The sequence below is a fragment of the Telmatherina bonti genome (assembly GCF_933228915.1).
Source record: "Telmatherina bonti genome assembly, chromosome: 7".
In the NCBI taxonomy this organism is placed as follows: domain Eukaryota; kingdom Metazoa; phylum Chordata; class Actinopteri; order Atheriniformes; family Telmatherinidae; genus Telmatherina; species Telmatherina bonti.
Genome location: NC_136625.1, coordinates 31,040,583 through 31,060,670, shown reverse-complemented (window position 1 = coordinate 31,060,670; position 20,088 = coordinate 31,040,583). Strand labels below are relative to the sequence as shown.

Genomic DNA, 20,088 nt, shown 5'->3' with positions numbered 1-20,088 from the left:
GCAGTAGACACAGTGCTTAAAACAAAGTCTGCTTTAATGTTACTCTGTCTGTATAGAAACATCTGTTGCTCACAGTCATCTGTCACGTGACAAAGACCCTGCTCTGAAACTCTCAGTCTCACGGGGAGGTTCACCAGCGGGCCAGTCCAGGTGTGGTCTAGAGAAAGGAAAGGAGACACATCTCAGGTCATCCATCTATTTTTTAAATTGCTTATTCTTTGTCAGTGTTGTGGCAGGAGCACAGACATCCAGGATCTCCTCCTCTTGACAACTTAGTCCACAAGGGAACTCCAGCTGCTCCCAATCTCAAAAGGGAGTAAATCTAAAGGAATCACTACCAAATAAACAGGCTCTTTTTGAGAAGAAGCAGATCTACAATGTGGAAATCCTGCAAATTCAACCTTCGGATGCAATTTCTGTGAGTAAGCTCAGCCATTGTCATCCCAAAGTTCATGACCATTGGTGAAAGGTGGCTGTGACTCAGACTGACAGCAATAAGCAACGGTGAGATCTCTGCACAAGTCTGTTTGTACTCCTGCTACTTTTCCTGTCGCTCATAAAAAAAATCTGACAATGCTAAAATGTGCCTAAAGACAAGAGAAGCACCAACAGAGAGGTAGTGATTGTCATGTAGCTACAATACTTTGCACTTAGAAGAAACAAAAAGGCGAAAGGGTCACGAGAAAGCCACTTCCACCATATTCATCCTTCACTGTGAAGTCAACGAGAAACAGAATGGTACACGCTGGTTGACGTCAGGACAAGGAGATAAAAAGATTACTGTAAACTCTGCAGTATGACAGGAAGTTTCCTGCTAAATGTGGTTGAAATTTTAATCTAATAAGAGCAGCATCTACTGGCTCTAAAGGCTCAAGAGAATCTTTGGAAGGTATATTGCAAAAAAAATGCTAAATAAATTCATAATAACTTGATGGTAAGTCTTCAATCAGTGGCAACCGTTGTGTGAGGAAATTAACTAACAGTTGTCACTATTACTGTCAGTCACAGTGAACCTTGAGGGAATGAAAATACTCAAGTTCCCTTTTTGTCAGACAAATGGCTCATAGTAGCACAGCATGTTGAAAACTTTTTCAGAAAGGAAGGATGTGTTGCACAAATTGTCAAGAGTGATGGGAAGACCTGGAGGGATGGAAACTTTGGTTGCTGAGCTGGTTGCTGTGTTTCACCACCTCTGATCCTCCTGTCCAATCGGCTCTTGGAAAGGACAGATATCATCTGCTTGTTTTTCATGTTGTTTAAATGAGCACACATACATTTGAAATATTTGTTATTGTTATTAGATTAAATGAAAAATGAATCTGTAATGTGCTTGTGATTTGCAAGCTGATTTTGGCTCTATGTTACAGAAGAGAAACAACAAAAAGATCAGTCTGGAAATGGATCATAAACATAAATAATGAATAATAATACTAAAGATTTATTAGGAAGTACAGTTAATAAAGGAACTATAAATCCACCATTAGGCAATAGGGGGAAAAAAAACACAATGTAGTTCTTTATAATCTGATTTATGTTATTAGCTCCTGTCTTTGGTGAATAAGTTGTGAACATCTTGCCTGCTCTCCTCCTCCTGCCCTGCTTTTCTACATAAAAAGAGGAGGGGTTGTGGGGCAGGGATCAACTCTACAGACTCAAGAGACTGTTTACTCTGGGATTCAGCAACCAGTTCTGAGGTGGAGTGAACAGCCAGAGCAACCTCTGGCTCGCAGATCTGGAGCGTCTTAGTTCTCTGACACCCATGGCGGAGAGGACTGCTTTGGTTGGAGATGACTGGACTGTCACTGCCGGAATGACGTCCCTTTGACTTGGGAATTCTCTGCCGCTCTGAGACTTTCTGGGAAAGTTTGATTTAGGAGGTGCAGTTAGTGGAGAAGCCCTTGCTCTGTTTGTGGTTCGGTAAGTAACAACTTGAATAGCAGCAAGTGGAAAATTGCTGTGTTGTTTAAAAAATAACAATAGTTTTAACAGTTCATGTTTTATAGGTTTCCTTTGTTAGAAACTACAACATGAAAACAGAATGGTATTGTACTCCTCCCTTTATATTTTGCAACTGCACTCTCTTTAAAGCCACACAGATGCTGTCTGACAACTTTTTTGTGGTAAATCAACTTGAACTCTTTGCAAACCTAATGCGCCACGCCATAATCATATCATAACATATCTCATATCTGTAACAGATTTTGTGTCCAAAATCTTTACAGCCTTATATAAATCCAACACACACCTTCATTTAAATGTCAGCCAAGATCCGAGAAAGCTTCTTTCTGTCTCTGTCAGAAGCTGAAGACAGCCTTCCACTTCTCAGAGCAACTTTTTTAGGCAGCAGGTGATTGTAATATCTTCCACTGTTAGGTATGTCCTGCCAGAAGCCATTGTATCTTTGTAATATTTATATATAAAAAAAAATCAGAATAATGCAGTAAAATAAAGTTGTAATTCATCTGAAACATTTATGAGATACAAAAACTCCTGATGCTTCTGTAGTTCAAGTATACAGGCCACACTTTTCCATTAAATGGGCCAGGAGCTGTGAGGATATCGTTGAGTAACAACAGCAACCCTTTCTGTAAAGCCTGTTTCCCATCTTTTTTTTGTTTTAGGCGTCAAGAAAAGACTTTCTAATTTATACAAATAATGTAATTGTATCATTAAGAAGATATGAGTTGCCTTTTAAAATCTTTAAACATGATTTTTCTTTATTAACACCAGTCAATAGCAAGGCTTCTATAATCTCTCCACATAACTCAGTTATTTCCACGCAGTCCCTAAACTGACTTGGAAAAACATATCATGTTTTGGAAAGGTGGGTTCTGCTGTCCTTGCTTAACAGTAGTTTGTTTGTGTAAAGATGACTGGCATCTGAATGAGCTGGACCCACTAGTTCAAGACTTTGTCTTGAACCCACATATGAGTTCAAACTTTATGGGTTCTGCCTGTTTTTTCACGCTTTACTGTTTCATGAAATGCAGCTTTAACTTTTTTCTGGTAATTTTTCTGACAGACAAATATACGTTTCCTCTGTGTCAGTTCTGGCCTCAGCGGAGGAATGATAACCAAACAACAAGTCTCTGTACAGCATTTTATTGCAATTTGTGTTCCAGGAGCACTAAAGAGGATCAGCTGCAGGACTGTTGGATAAAAGCCATCCTCAATATCAAACTTCAGGATGAAGACTCATCTCCTCTGCTTGGAGTTACTCCTCTTGGCAGCTTACGTTCTTATGGTCAGTGGACAGCTGGAGCCAAAGAAACAAATGCCCCAGGCCCCTCTTACCGTCACTCAGAGACTTGGGCTTGTGGAGCGGGAAGTGCAGGGTCCGGTGAGGCCTAACATCTCCATGCCCCGCCGCCGCCTGCCTCCCATGTGCACGGGGCCCACGGAAATCAGAGACACCTTTAAGTACATCAACACGGTGGTGTCCTGCCTGGTGTTTGTGGTTGGTATTATTGGTAATTCCACCCTACTGAGGATCATCTATAAGAATAAGTGCATGCGGAACGGACCAAACATACTGATTGGCAGCCTGGCACTGGGAGACCTGCTGCACATCATCATCGGCGTCCCAATTAACGTTTACAAGGTGAGTGAAGGTGTAGAATATGCTGTCACAACACACGATTTGCAAAAGTATTGTTGATACTGTGATAACATTGTTATTATCACAACAAGACAATTGTTAAAATTAAATTAGTCTTTTGCAGTTTGTTTTAGCGGAGATCCAGGCCCCAAGTATTCCCTATGCTTTAAAAACTTTCTTCATCCATATAAGTTTTATTTGACAAAGTATTTCTGTACAAACGAGGATACAAGAATATTTTCAAACACTCAGGGATCCATTTTGGGCCAGTAGACACATCACAGTACAAGGTGTGAACACTGGCCTTGCCAGTTTAGCTGATTTGTCTTTAACAGCAACTAAACCAAAACCAATAGTAGCTCTTTTTTGTTTGTTTTTACCATTTTGGGACATTGTAACCATTTAACTTCAATAATCTGTGAAAAACCTTTGCAGCATGTTGTCCAAATGGAAAGTACATGTGGAAATACCAAAACATAAATGTGGTTTAAAGCCAAGCTAGCTTATGTAAAGACAGAGATATAAAGGCACCATCTTTTATGGTACTTTAAGGAGTTCTAATGCCAGAGTTCTAAGTTTGTCGTTTAGTTTCACCCTCTCTGCCTCAGAGCCCATAACTAGAACCTCAGTCTTGTCCTGGTTTAGCTGGAGGAAGTTTGCTGTCATCCATGATTTGATTTCTAAGAAACACTTCAACAGGATGTCAATTGGTTTGGTGTCATCAGGGGACACGGTGACATAAAGCTGTGTATCGTCAGCATAGCTGTGAATATTTATGCCGGGCTTCCTGATGACATCACCCATTGGCAGCATGTAAATGTTAAACAGCACAGGGCCCAGAATAGAGCCCTGTGGGACACCATAGTTTAATTTATTGATCTGAGATGAACAGTTAATATCAATGTTTATAAAAAACTCTCTATCACTTAGATGGGATTTAAACCAGTTAAAAACCGTACCTGAGAGAATATGTTGTCATGGCTCTGAGATGTTTGTTTGTTGTGAAGAAGAGGTCTCCCACGGGGAAATGCTGAATCCTTAGCTGCCACTACTCCACTCTTCTGAGAGTCCACACTTTTTGGTGGGCACACCATGTGGCAAATCACGTGCAAAGACAAGCTAGGCTCGGGGCAGATGCTTCTACGACAGCGAGCGTAGTGAGACAGACCAGGTACTCACAGTAACAGATAGAGAGATGAGGAGAGATGGATTTGAATGCAATCAAAAGAATATTTAAATAAAGGAGAAAAAAATTAAAGTTAAAGCAGCATATAGCTGCATTTCAGTGATGTTGGGAGACTTAAAAGCTGTGCACAGAATTTGAAAAAAACCCAACAAAATTCTGTGTTTGGTTGCTCGGTTGAACGTGTTTAAATGTCAAACAATAGTAACTGTGCATTTCTTGTAACATAAAAATATATAAACAAAGCAAAAATCAATCATGATTGCTAAATCAGGCTGCAATGGAAGCTGTGATTGATAGTAGATGAAGGAGCATTTTAAAGCTGTTATAACCACCTCTTTTAAGCAAACTGTGCTAAAAGAGTCAGATACTTTAAAAGAGCTGAGCCTCTCATCACTGGTGCATTACACAAATCAGTAAATGATTCATAAACTTGTCCTTATATCGCACTTTTCCAGTCATGTATTACACTACATGTCACAAACACCCATTCACACGCACCCCAACAGGCACATCAGAGAGCAATGCAGAGTACAGTGTCTTACCCAAGGACACTTGAGCATGTAGTTAGTGGAAGCCTAGAATCAAACCACCGACCTTCCGGTTGAACCCCTTCCTGAGCTTCAGCCACCTATAAAAGTGGACAAGTACAAAGAAAGTGGAGAGTTTGTAAAAAATCTTCACATTGGAAAACAAATTACATCTTTTTCATGTGGTGGAAAAGGAGAATAAATCATCATAATGATATGATTTGTATCAACATATTATTGATATTTAATAAGTTTAAATCTGTAGGTACCAGCATATTGGGACATTACCTAGTCTATTCCATAAAGTCCTGCAGTCAGTCTAAAGTTCCCCCATTCCTCATATGACATTCTCATTTTATTTGTTGGGTTAGCTTTTCATGTTCACGTCTAAATATTTTGACTACGTTCTGGAGTTTAAAGTCTTCACACAAGCACACATTCCTAACACTATTCACATAATCAAGCGCGAACATACAAACCAGGTAAAGAGGAGCGCCTGCGTCATTTTAAAATGTTATTATTGCACTGGATTCTGAGCTCCTCCATATCCTCTTATGTCTCTCAGCATGTTACTAGCTGTCAGGCTCATTTTGCATGAGTGAATGAACCAAAGGCTCTGTGTATTTGAGTAAGAGCGCAGGCACGTCATAACAACTGGTTGCAGTTATATTCCAGATTAGAGACAGGACAGATGGGGTGCTGTAAAAAGATAGAGGGTCACATGTGATTTCAATATTTTTCCCTCCCCTCACATTCCAGTTGCCCATCCAAAGAAAGCTTCAAAACTCCCATGTTATATGTTCAGTCGTTGTTTGTTGTACTTCAGGAGCTACCATATCTCATTCGGTTACAGTGCCTAGAGGTCGAGCTGAAGCCCCATACATAGGTCCCTCACTGTTTTTAAAGAAAAGACCACCATGTTATGCCTGACATGTAGATAAAAAGCAGAAAACCTACAACTCTGAATGCTGACAGAAACAGATAATCTTTGGTTCATGCATATCTGCTCTGCCCTGGAAGCCCGTGTCTGGGAAAAACATGGTAAAGAAAAAAAATTTGCCTCGCTGCCTGCAGTGGTTTAAGGCACTGACCAACTCTTTCTGTTGCTGTCTGTCTCCAGCTCTTGGCTGAGGATTGGCCCTTTGGGGTGACTTTGTGCAAGCTGGTGCCGTTTGTCCAGAAAGCCTCAGTGGGGATCACGGTGTTGAGTCTGTGCGCTTTGAGCATTGACAGGTATGCAGCCAAAAGCATTGGACAACCTCAACTCACACACCCTGCCATGTTAGATTTGTTTTTCACATTTCCATATCTGGAACAAAAAAAAAGCTACAAAACTGCTGAAATAATTGTGCATTTCCCAACAAATGAAAATCTCTCATCCAACTCTAATTTTGCTGGATTTCCGGGTTGCATTATGATGTGTCTTCCAGGTATCGTGCTGTGGCCTCTTGGAGTCGAATCAAAGGGATTGGAGTTCCGAAATGGATGGCTATTGAGATAGCGCTCATCTGGATATTATCCATCATCCTAGCTGTGCCAGAAGCAATAGCTTTCGACATGATCACCATGGACTACAAAGGGGAATACTTGAGAATTTGTTTGCTGCATCCCATGCAGAAATCCGACTTCATGCGGGTGAGCTGAGACACATTGACCATCACAGACTCATTTTTCAGCTTTTTTTTTGGGGGGGGGGACTTTTATTGACACAGCTGTGCACACAATTATGTGTATTCACAAATGAAAAGAGGTGCACGCTGTGTGTAAATGTCCAAGTATACTCAATATAAATGTGTACACACACTCAAACTGTGACGACTTTGAGGCTACATGGGAGGAAATAAAGCTTTGCCAAGCATATATCACAGAGGTGAGATTGCTTTCTTAGGTGACAGAAAATGTTCCGTGAGCATAATGCATGTGCGTTTTGGAGAGTCTTCCGTCCTGATGAAGCAACAGCTCCAGCTCCACTGAGGTCTTTTGATAAATCAATTTTTTAAAGCATGTCAACAAAAGAAAAAACCTGAAACACACCCTGGAGTTCTGCGCTTCAGTCCAGGTCAGGCTCGAGCTCTCCAGCACAGATGTCTGTGCATAATCCATTGCTTTTTTTTTTTCTCTGTGCAGTTTTATAAATCAGCCAAGGACTGGTGGCTGTTCAGTGCATATTTCTGTTTGCCATTGGCCTGCACGGCCATTTTCTACACCCTGATGACCTGTGAGATGCTGAGGAAGAAGAACGGCGTCCAAATTGCACTGAGTGACCACCTCAAACAGGTCAGACGATGGCTGTTGCTTTATGAAGCCAATTTTTGCACATAATAATGATTTAAAGGAGTGTTATACTCCTTTTTAAGTCCAACTGCACAATTAAAGCAGAATGCAAGTATGTTCTGAAAGCATTGGCATTAATTCAGCTTAATCTGAGACACACTTTCCATTCAATTTACTTTGATTTATGATCAGTTTTATGGAAAACAATGTGTTTCTAATGATATATAACACTACTGAGACCAAAATGCCACCACAGCCATTTCAGTGCCAAACCATGATTAATGTGTGTTTGTGTGTGTTCAGCGAAGGGAGGTGGCGAAGACTGTGTTTTGTCTGGTACTGGTTTTCGCTCTGTGCTGGCTTCCTCTCCACCTCAGCCGTATCCTGAAGCTCACCATCTATGATGAAAAGGATCCAAACCGCTGCGAGCTGCTGAGGTACGAAAGGGAAATGTGCTGCACACGTCACAAGATAAAAAAAAAAATAAAGAAAAAATGAGGGAGGAAAAGTCGACGTGATCATTTAGAAGAGAAACGACTTGCTTCAGGAAAAGAGAGGTGGAACACTTACGCATGTCTTCAAAAAACTTTTGCAGTTTCTTTCTGGTTCTGGATTACATCGGCATCAACATGGCGTCTATCAACTCCTGCATCAACCCCATCGCCCTCTACATGGTCAGCAAGCGCTTCAAGAACTGCTTCAGGGTAAGAGGCAGCAGCTTGACGTCTTCACAGCTATACTCGTGCACTTTCTTGCCTTTTAGATGCAGCTGATACTGATATCATGTGAAATGCAACGGTAATGTTTCAGCTTGTAAGATCATATCACATCTTGCTTGTTTGTCTGAAACGGACTAAATTATCTTGTTTTTTGTTAATGGGAGAAGTACTGATCCAGAGTCAGTCAAAGTCCAGTGAACTAAAGCCCCCTTTCCACCAAAGGGTCAGGCTCAGGGCACAAGAGTTTGGTGCAGTTTGGTTGTGTAAACCCTGATCTCTGCTATGTTTCCACAGCCAGCCATACATGGCCTAATATAGTGATCTATGCATCAGCTATAAAATAGTGGAGTGCACCAGCTTCATTGAATTATAATCATATAATGAGTCTCAGAAACAAAGGAGGAGAATGAAGGACATCCAGCATTTTGTGTTTTTTTTCTTCTTGGCGTGTGGCTTTAAAGGTGGAGTATGTAAGATTTTCAATTTTTAAAAAAAAAAATTAACTAAAAAAATAACTACAATCATAATTAGAAGGTTTTTTTTTTTTTAAACATGTAGGTTCCAGTCTGTCCATATTTGATGTGTTATTAAATTACAAGTTTAATTAATGACAAATACCCTTCTTAAATGTTTGCCTACCAGTAAAAAAAAGTGCTTTTTGTCATTTGTCATTAATTAAACTTGTAATTGAATAACGCACCAAATATGGACAGACTGGAACCTACATGTTAAAAAAAACTATCTAATTATGATTGTAGTTATTTTATTAGTTAATTTATTTTGAAAATATTGAAAATCTTACATACTCCACCTTTAAGCAATAAAATATCTGTCCTAAATTAAACTCTGGGTGGGGATTACATATAAGCTTATACTTCTACCCACTCCTTTTGAACATTTTGTCATCTTTTATTTCATTTTTTTCCTTGTTTTTGTTTTTTAGATTTCATTATGTTCATATAAACTTTTTCAACAAGTCAAACAAAAACATGGCTCCATTCCTGCTGTGTTTAAAGTCACACAGCAAGTGACGATTACACAGTGATAGGCTCCACAATTTAGAGTTAATTTGGTCATATTTGGACCCCAGCTGAAGGATCCTGAAGTAAAAGGGTTTGGGTCCCGTATTGAGCCGGACCTCTTAGTGGAAGTGGGGCTTAAGTGGCTTCCTTGGACCCCAAAACCACTTAAAATGTCAACATATCTTAATTTAAACATTATAATAATAATTTAAAAAATGTCACTAAAATTTGATTCATCTGGTTTTCATCATTGTTGAGTGCCAAAAATCAACATTCCTGTCTGGTCTGCCCATAAATCACTCTTACTATTATATCGTGTTTATTAATTATTAATTAGGCCATTATTCTGCATTTGCTGCTCCAGTAAAGTAAAAAACACTACAGCCAGAATGACACGAGTATAATGTCAGCCAACTGTAAATAGTGCAAATGCAATGCTGTGTTACATTTACAGGGCAACCCTGTACTGATCCAACATTCTTCTTCTTTTTTACTCCCAGTTTCTCTGATCTTTTTCTTCCAGTCCTGTCTTTTCTGCTGGTGCCTTCCTGCAGAGAGGGACGAAAAGCAGTCGTGTATTAAACTTAAAGTCACCGAAAGAGTGTCTGAACAGAGCAACTCCCGCTTGACGAATAAGTCCAGCACGGCCTGAGGAGGCACCCAGAGGTGAGAGAAAAGGAGGTTAAATCATACATAAAATAATGATAATAATAATGATAATTTGGTGTATGACGAGAGGAAGGATTCATTCGTCTCACATCCAAGACGTCATGCAACGTATCCAGATGTGCGGTTTGGAAATCAACCCACACCGAAGCTCATTCCAACCTTAAGCCCTTCTAATGGAGCGTTATGCTCCCCCTGTCTGAGGACACATAAGTCAACGCAGTTCGACAGTTTTAACATAGTGGACAATTTTGATGAAATGCAAACACAAACTGATCCAAATAACATGACAAGGTGAGAACTGAGCGGGGTGCAAGGTTTAGCCGGGTTGAATAAATTTGGGGTTAAGGGTCAATTAGCAAAGACAGCTGGTCAGGCTTGTAGCCGTGACATTGAATGTTTGCTTGGACACTATGAATCTCGCATTAACCTCTGGACTGCATGGACGATATAAAGTCTGACCTTTAGAGGCTGCAGCAGCTCAAAGTTCAACAGTGACTTTAATGCTGATTTTTGTGTATTGTTTCTGTTTTTCCAGTTAAAAATAAAAGGTATGTATTGAGCATTTTTGCATGCTGTAGAAAACAACATAAATGCCTTTAAATGTATTGTCAACATGTATTTTCTCACTAGTTCTTGGACTACTGATGTGTGTTTCCAGCTGTGCAAATATCAGCTACTGTATTATCCTACTCAATAATGGGGCCTTTTGCAGAGGCTTTACTTGCTCCACAATTTTATTTGCTACTTATTATCTTAGTCTGACTCATTGCCTTCAATGGTATGCGATGATGTAGGATTTGCTTTTTTTCCAATGAAGAAAATAAATAAAAGTATAAATAATAACAACAAAAAATGAGGATTTTAGTATTTTTCTAGGACAAAAAAAAAAATAAGCGATGAGATTCATATTTAAGTTGATCTGTTTGTGTGAAAGCTTTAGATTTTCCTGTTACTGTCTTTACTGCAATGTGCATTTGTGAGTGTGTGAGTGTATGTGTGGGTGTTTATGCGGGTCAGATCAACTTAAGTGTGACAGCAGGCAGCATCATGTGATGGTGAATGTTAATACAGAGCGTTACTGTGATCTGTCTTTTTTTTTCTTCTTTTTCTCCTTCTTTTTTCCAAACACACACACTGCTCTGACCTGGGAATTTAGCTTCAGGCTTAACCAGCATCATGCATGTCACATTAGCTGTCAAAGAAGCTCTCTGTCCTGTGATCTCTCACCACCCCTCTTCTCATTCTTCATCCACTCTCTTCTCCTTCCCCCCCGCCCGTCCTCATTTTTTGTTTGTTCTTCATTTTTTCTTCATTTTCATTCTACCTTACCTCTTTCCCCCGTCCCGTTCTGCCTGCATTCCTGCATCGACTCCTCCCCGTAACCTCTCAGCCTTCGTTCTTCCAACGTGTCTTCAATCACTGAAATGTGGTTTGTCATTAAATCAAACCCACCGGTCCTGTAAGCATGCCTAATTGAAAGAAATCACATTCAGTACATTCCTGTCTGAATTTTCTGCTCCCAACAGAGGCTGAATTGACATATCTGGCTCTGGTTACTGCTGGACCTCTAAAGATTTGATGGATCTCTGTCAGATCAGTGTTCCAGAAAAAGACTGGTCACAAAAAACTTGAAGGTCAATGTTGTTCAGTCAGATACTTCACAGCCTCTAAGCTTGGGAAAAAGCTGTTTTGTTCCAAAAAACAACCTGTGTTTAAGACTCATTTATTGGCATAAAAACCTTTATCTGATGTAATTCAGAAAACATTTAGAACACTTTTAACACAGATAATACATTTGGCAAGTAAATCTGAGTAAAAACGGAAAAATGTTTGAGTTTTGGGAAATATGTGAGAAGTTATTCCCAGAAATGTGGAAACTGGCCCAACATTTTTTTTGTTATTTTCTCTGTTTATTGAATTGTATTCAGTTTATTGTCTTTTTATTGCTGTTATAATGCAGCCCAATAATAAAATGACATAAAAATTTGAGAAACAACCTAGAAAGCAAAGCTCTTTCAAATAATAGGGTTCAATAGAAATGAACTGATTGAAAAATCAAACGAAGGGGGACAGACGACAAATAAAAAAAAAAATGAAATGAGGGGTTTGAGTGACAGTATTAGAAGAGAAGAGTATCTGTTGTGGATTTACACCTTTTGCATGATAAATTTGTTTACTTTGTCACATTTTATTGACAACATCGGCTTAGCTGCACATCATTGCATGTGGTGTGCTTGTCGTGTCCTGCCTGCTCATTAGCTTTCAGTGTTTATCCTAAATGACAAAGAGACTGTAAAATCAATGCAAAGCCTGCAATAGCACAAACATCTTACATCTTTAAAAAAAAAAAAAAAACAATCCTCATGAGTATCTTACATGATAAGTCTGACAGAACTCCTGTCTGGTTGGAGAAGTGGGATACGTCGGTCGGCCACTCTGCACGCAGCGCTGAGAGTACAACGTCCATTCTTCACATGAGAAAATAGTAACGATAGAAAAATGTTGCTCGTAAAGTTAACTTTTTTCCTCGAAAGTCTGTGAAATGTTTGAGGTTTGAGTTGTTTTCACAGGGATGTTCAGAGTAGCTCTTAGTTTTGTTCCGTCAGTTCACCTTGGTGCTTCTTCAGATTCTCCTCTAACACACCAACCACTCGTCCGCACTTCACACAAACCTACTTCTAAAATCCATCAATATCCCTTTAAAATTTGATCAGAAGGGTTTTCATTACCTCTCCCTATAGCTCACCTTTAGGAAGGGTGGCAGGAACATTTGAAGAGACCAATACAAGATTTAAGGTCAGTTCAGGCCAAACATGATACTCATAGACACCGAGGAGCTTCCCAAACTATAATATACCTTCAATATTTCTTTTCTGTGGTTACATTTGCACTTCAGCTCTTCAAATATAAATGCTTAAGAGATGTAACATCCATCTAAAAACTAATGGACTAATGAAAATCACGTCATAATAATTTCTCTGGGTATTTTTTAGAGAGTAACCAGAAAGCATAGTTTATGTTTATCACATAGTTTTTTTATTTAAGCTTGTCAATAATGGTGCAAAGCACATACCTAACTACTAGTGTGTGTGTGTGTGTGTGTGTATATATATATATATATATATATATATATATATATATATATATATATATATATATACATATACATATATATATATATATATATATATATATATATATATATATATATATATATATATATATATATATATATATACACATATATATATATATATATATATATATATATATATATATATATATATATATATATATATATATATATATATATATACATTACATATATGCAGAGAGGAAGCTAATCGAATTGGTGATACTCTTCAGCTGTCCTGACTACACTTACATTAACTTATTTAAGCTAATCTTATGTAAATGTATCAATGACATGCAACTTAATTATACATTTTGGTCTAAACTGGTAAATCTGTCATGTTTTAATGACTGTATGGATTAACATTAAATTAATATCCAACTGATGGTCTAATTAGTTTGAAGTAATCACATGAATCAATACTAAGATAATCAACAGTTCATGATAAACAACAGAAATTTATGATAGATTATGGACTGATGAATGTACTAACTATTTATAAGTTACGCATTAGTTAATTAAATCATTTGTATCATTATTGTAAAGTCTAACACTTCTTACAGTATGTCAGCATGTATTTGTGGTGTCATTATATGCACATTATATCAAAGATGGTTGCTTTTATCAAATTTATGTCATCTTATTGGATGTTTTCAAACCTTTAGTTTCAGAATATAAACTATTATAAAGATGGACATCAAATTATTCCTGTAAACGCAGTTGCATTACTGTAAATACAATGAGCTGAAGTTTTTAGGTGGAAGGAGGGAGGAACATGTTCCTTCTGTCCAAAACAAGCTTTCGTTACATGGAAAAGAAAGAGAAAGACAAAAATGTGAACTTCGCTCAGTTCTGTGATGGGAGAAGTCCTGAATAGCCATTTAATAGTGGGTAATCGGGAAGGCTTTAAGAGAACAAAAAACAAGGTTCACCATAGGTTGTAAACCCTTCTTAAGACATGAAAGTAAGGAAATCATATCAGACTCGTCCCAAGAAGCATCAAGCAAGGGCAGTAAACCCCCTGGCTGCCAAAGACGTGAAAAAAACGTCTTTTGTGACTGTGTTTCTGCAGTCTTAGAAAATCAATATTCCTGAAAAGATTAGCCAAAATACTCCAAAACACCAGCAGTATGGGGGTCTCTGCTACAGCAATGGCTGGCAGCCAATGAGTTAAAATCACAGGGGCTGCACAAGGCCTTTATTCAGCAAAATATCAAAGATCAAAAGTAGAAAAACAAAGTGTATATTTACCTAATTACCAAAGTGTCTATGAAGACGATGCGTTTCACACTGAGGTATGCTGGTTGACTGTTTTATAGAATCATTCAATGCGTGGCTTTACAACTCTGTACAAACAGCTGACTGTTTTTTAAAAACGTTGGAGACATATTTGTTCAACAGTAAGAAGAAGCAGATGCAGCATCCTCCCAGCGCAACGATGGCCTTTATGCACTGAGAAACTGGAGAATGATTGTACAGGGAGCCACAGCAAAGTCCATGACAGATAAAACCGTCTGACTGTAGCTGCTGTGCAGTGGTGTAGTCCACGGTGTAAGTGGGTATATGGAGCACACCCACTTCTTTTTCAGTCAGCATTGAGTATACCCACTTCTAAACCCCTGAGACGCTGCTTTTACAATAACAAACATCTCTACACATGGTTACCTATGCTACACTGGTGCAGCTAGCCATCAGCTGCATTAACTTTAACCTGAACATAGACATAATAAAGATAAATGTATATATGTCTATCAGCCTGTCTCTCACTTGTCTGTGTCCCAGTATTGGTTTAGTCATTTCATAACTCTTCCTCCCAGAGTATACACACTTCTCAAGGGAACATTACAGCTACTGTGTGTGCATCTATTATTTTCAGACTTATTTTTGGGCTTATAAATGTGTGTTGGGAAATTAAATCTGACTTTTTCTATGTTTATGCATACTAATTTATTTGAAAATAAGTGTTGGACCTCTACGTTTCCAGCCGAGAACCTCAGCTGTGACGCTCACATTAAACTCCAAGCTGATTCAGACAGAAATACTTTCAAGACTTTACGCCCAACGTGCTTTGTATTGTCAGAAGGTGCTCTGTGTTACCTCCAGACTGACTGAACCATTACAGGGGATGTAGGTCTATGAATTACAGACAGGAAACCTGGTTGAATAGTCTGGTCTGTTTGGGAATCCTTCAAACTGAGTAAAATGGAGTATCTACTCCAGGGGTGCCCAGTTCTGGTCCTCAAGGGCCACAATCCTGCAGGTTTTCCATGTATCCCTGCTCCAACACACCTGATTCAAACTAATCAGTCATTGTGCAGAACTTCATTGACTGTTGGATCCATTTGATGGAAGCTAGGTGTGCTGGAGCAGGGATACATGGAAAACCTGCAGAACAGCTGGAACGACTTTGGGAACCTCTGCTCTTATCAGAAGGCTTCTCCACCATATCCAAATACACCAGACCATGTTTCACTAAACACTAAACGTAATTACATCCCAAATTTTTTCTTTCACTGGCAATTTTTAAAGGGTTGCTAAATTATATTTATCTACCTGTACTAAATATGATTTGCTTGGACAGATATGACCACAGTTGGTGGAGTAAGAACAGTCTGTGATGACATGTTTCTCTTCTGTAAGTTTTTTGTGTCTTTTAAATTACGGATTTTTGATGTTGGCTTTTATAAAATATCCAATATACCGACTTTATCCAACTCTTCCTTTTCAATACTGATATCAACCAATATCAATATTTTTTGAGCGAGTTGTGCCACACAAACAAAAATATCTGGAAAACTTTACATGGCATCTCTTATATTTTGTAATTTTGAGTTAGAGGAAACTTTGCTGAAGATTTGGAGATTAAAGATGTGTCAGTTGTTTCAAACATGTCATTAAAAAAGTAAAAACTGTTACAAATAATTTCCGATACAGGATTTTAATGTAGATCAGCCAATGTTATCGATAAGACAAAAATATCGGTATGACGATAATTTTGGTGTGCCGATAATATGGGGCATCTTTATGCTAAACATAAACTTTGATATTAGGAAAATTCTCTATGGTATTTTAACGTGCTCATATAACCAATACAATAATCTGAGAGGAGGATTGTGATAATCCTTCCCACAGAATCTTGCATTCCTCTTCAAGTAGATAAAGTAACTAATTCTAAATCTTAAGCCCTTTTTGAAGAATATTTACTGAACAGCTGTAGTTTCAGGGCTGCAGACTCACACCACAGCTTGTAGTATAAGTTGTTTGTCACCAAGTCTTGAATTTCTCCTTTCTTCAAACATTTTTCAGTGAAGTCAAGTAAAAAGCTGAGCCTTTTAAAAACTGAGGTCCACCGACTGAGGGAACTTTGAAAACAGACGGTGCCAAACTCCACCAAAATGTCCACATTGAAAACCTCCCTGAACTGCTGTTTTTAAAGTTTTTAATTTTGTTTTCACTTCAGCAGACGGGCCTTCGCAGAGATAATGCTTACATGCTATGCTGTGTTCTGACAGAGGTTTTATTGGTACTGTTCTATTCTACAGTCAATTGGCAGATGCTTTCATCCAAAGCGGTGCAGCGACTGCAGTAATGCGGACTCTGCGCCGGTCTGTCGTGGTGAAGAAGGAGCTGAGCCAGAAGGTGAAGCTCTCGATTTACCAGTCGATCTACGTTCCTACCCTCACCTATGGTCATGAGCTGTGGGTCGTGACCGAAAGAACGAGATCTCGTATACAGGCGGCTGAAATGAGTTTCCTCCGCAGGGTGGCCGGGCTCTCCCTTAGAGATAGGGTGAGGAGCTCGGTCATCCGGGAGAGGGTCAGAGTAGAGTCGCTGCTCCTCCGCATTGAGAGGAAACAGTTGAGGTGGCTCAGGCATCTGGACAGGATGCCTCCTGGACGCCTCCCTGGTGAGGTGTTCCAGGCACGTCCCTCTGGGAGGAGACCCTGGGGAAGACCCTGGGGGAATTATATCTCTCGGCTGGCCTGGGAACGCCTCGGGACCCCCCCGTAGAGTTGCCAAATGTAACTGGGGATAGGGAAGTCTGGGCTTCCCTGCTTAGGCTGCTGCACCCGCAACCCGACCCCGGGTAAGCGGCAGAAGATGGATGGATGGATGTTCAATCAAGGTAGTATTTTTTTTAGAATGTTTGGTATGATTATAACACCTATGAAGTATGTTATGGTGTTCATGGATTTTCAATGGCTTGTATAAATTGCTCCCCCCCCCTTTTTATAAAATGGAGATGTGGGATGTTTTGTGTACCATTTATGTTAATCTCTCTGGTGACTAGAAATATAATAAAAAATTAAGTGATGAATTAATTAAAGAAAAAATAAAAATTAAATTAAATTAAATTAAATTAAATTAAATTAAATTAAATTAAATTAAATTAAATTAAATTAAAACAGGAGTTTTGAAACTAAAAACACTCAACATGAGGCTGAAAGGGATTGGTTGAGATAATAACAGTTTGTACCCAAGCTTTCAGAAACATCACCCCTCCCTAAAGGTTTTTGGGTGGTTTTTGGAGTAAAGTTATGACTTATTGACCAGGAAAGAAGTTCCAGTAAAGCTTTGGAGAGTAGTCTTTGGACGTGCCCACTCTGACTTGGCAGCTATTTTCTTGTAGACATCACAAGCTGAGCTTCCAGGGAAGAAAGGTTGGAAACCACAATTTTATGGTACAAACAGACTGAACAGACAGAAACTGTTGCAGTAATCCATAAGTTTTCAAAGGTAAAGAAGTCATAGAGTTTGTAAGTCAGTCACCTGACATCTGCTTTTCTCTTGCTGATCTAAACTCAGAGACTCACAGATACACAGTAACTAAAAACAGCTGCAGTAAGAAAAGCCATTAAACCTCACAAACCCAAAAGGATAATCCTCCGCAAGAGAGTTGTTTATAACCAAGGTTAAACTTCTGTAACTTAATAGTGAGAAAAAGTTGGCAGCAAATCCAGATGTGTTAAAAGCAGGAATTCAAAATGAGTCCTGCAATGACCTTCTAAAAGTGTCTAAAAACTCAGTTTCACAGATATGTACATTCAAAAGAAGATTAGAAACAGTCAATAAACTGTCACGTCTAACATGGATAGATTTCCACTCCAAGCAAATCAATAACAAAAAACACTCAGTGGTCTGATAATGTCTTCAGGACTGGAAGCGTCTTCGTACTCATTTATCAAATACTTAAACATCACAAGCTTGTACGGACTTCCTCAGTGCATACAGACACTTTTCTAACACAAACATTCTCAAAGAAGGGGCAGTACATTTGAGCATTGGATAATATGCACAAAAAACCAGCATACCAGTGCACACAGTTTGTCTTTCCCTCTGCAGACTGGGGTCTGGGTCTCGGGGGTCAGGGTGTGAATGAATCCAATCCAACCCCTCTCCCGTTCTCGGTTTCTGCAAACATTCCTGTAGGTTTTTCCACCACTTCCATCTGCGCGTTTGCATATTTACACAGCATGTTCAGCGGGACTGTGCCAGCAAACATTAAGTAACATTTATCTGCACTTGAACATGATGTTTGACTTCACTTTCACATGTTTGAGAGGCGACAGCGACATGTCCTGCATGGCAATCGTTACCCAACGTCAGCACTTTGGAAGTGACTTCACCACATCTGTTTTTATCTCCAACCTTCTTCTTCTTTCTTTTGTTCTCTTCTGAACTGACAAATATGTAATTATTTAAAAGCATATGCGAAGCCCTTCATGTTTGTGACTTGGTGACTTCCTCCTAAGTTTTAGAATATTTATTCTGGGTTGATTGCACAAGGAGGAGAGCTTTCAGTCAAGCATAGCTTCTGCTAAAAGTCAAGAAGAACAAAGAAAAATATGCTTTTTGATGAGTGTGAAAAAAATGTGCGTGTGGCTTTGTGAAGCTGGAGCCATTGAAATAACTTCAAGGGAAAAATGTTGCGCACGGAACAAACTAAGATCTTCATGCTGTCTATGAGAACACGCAAAAAAGGTGTGTGTGTGTGTGTGTGTTTCTTTTTTACTGCGTGCACAAAAATGTTTTCTGCATTTTTTTGTCTAATTTGATGTGCTGTTGTTGGTCTCACACCGCTGATTTCCCACTTGAAGGAACGGTTGATAAATGACACCAAAATGCAGCTCATCACTCACAGATGTACAAATGTCGCACACTTGAGCACATGCATATACAACTCACACTCACACACACACACACACCGAGACAAAAAGACCCACACACTGTACAGCAGTGGAAGCAGCAGAAGGTGAGCAGACGTGGCCAGCAGAAGGAATTCATCAGACTGACGTACCATGGACTCCAAAGTATTTCTTTCATCCGTTTCCTCTTCAGTTCTACATCAGGGGACATTCAAACCTTGTGTATTAGTCCCTCCCCGTTAACACACTCCCCCCTTTATAGCTTGTCTGACAGTCTAATGACAAATCCATGAGACCAGAGTACAAGATGAAGAGCGATTTATCTGCCAGGAGTTCACATATGGCACGCATGTGTTTAGAACAAATTGCTGGAAATGTGACAACTGTCACCATGTGATGTAGAATATAGAAGGTAAATGTGCAAATGTCTGCAGCTGAGTTCACGGAGGTCAAATATGTGGAGGAAAAACACTTGTTAATCATTGTTGATGAGAAAAAGATGCAAACAAGGCAACCAGTTCAAGTCTGAAAGTTCACATCTGACCGGGTTATTAATATTTCTTCGCACTGCTTTTGAATTAAAACAAATTCCTCCACTGAAGACTAATGTGTCGGATAAATCAGGGGATTTGTTGTCTGTTAAAGCTGCACGGCGTTTGAACCGAGGTGATTTAGCAGTTTTTGCTGGGTTTCATATTTTTCCTTAAAACTCAGATTTCTCTGTCCTTTTTTTTTCTTTATGGGGAGGTGGGGGGGGGGGATACAGTTTTAAACAGAGGGAATGTATCGGAGGTGAAGTCATCTGATGAACATC

At 39.1% G+C, this 20,088-nt stretch overlaps 1 protein-coding gene across 1 annotated transcript; it reads left to right on the top strand.

The window, feature by feature from the left end:
• The first annotated feature begins 1,699 nt into the window (after window positions 1-1,699).
• Window positions 1,700-10,840, top strand: LOC306757982 (endothelin receptor type B-like). The gene is made up of 8 exons (XM_079243187.1): window positions 1,700-1,917; window positions 3,123-3,601; window positions 6,432-6,544; window positions 6,742-6,946; window positions 7,439-7,588; window positions 7,889-8,022; window positions 8,181-8,289; window positions 9,850-10,840. Exons 2-8 carry the CDS (start codon window positions 3,188-3,190, stop codon window positions 9,976-9,978), a joined length of 1,254 nt encoding a protein of 417 aa, XP_079099313.1. The 5' UTR covers window positions 1,700-1,917; window positions 3,123-3,187; the 3' UTR covers window positions 9,979-10,840.
• Window positions 10,841-20,088: the final 9,248 nt, after the last annotated feature.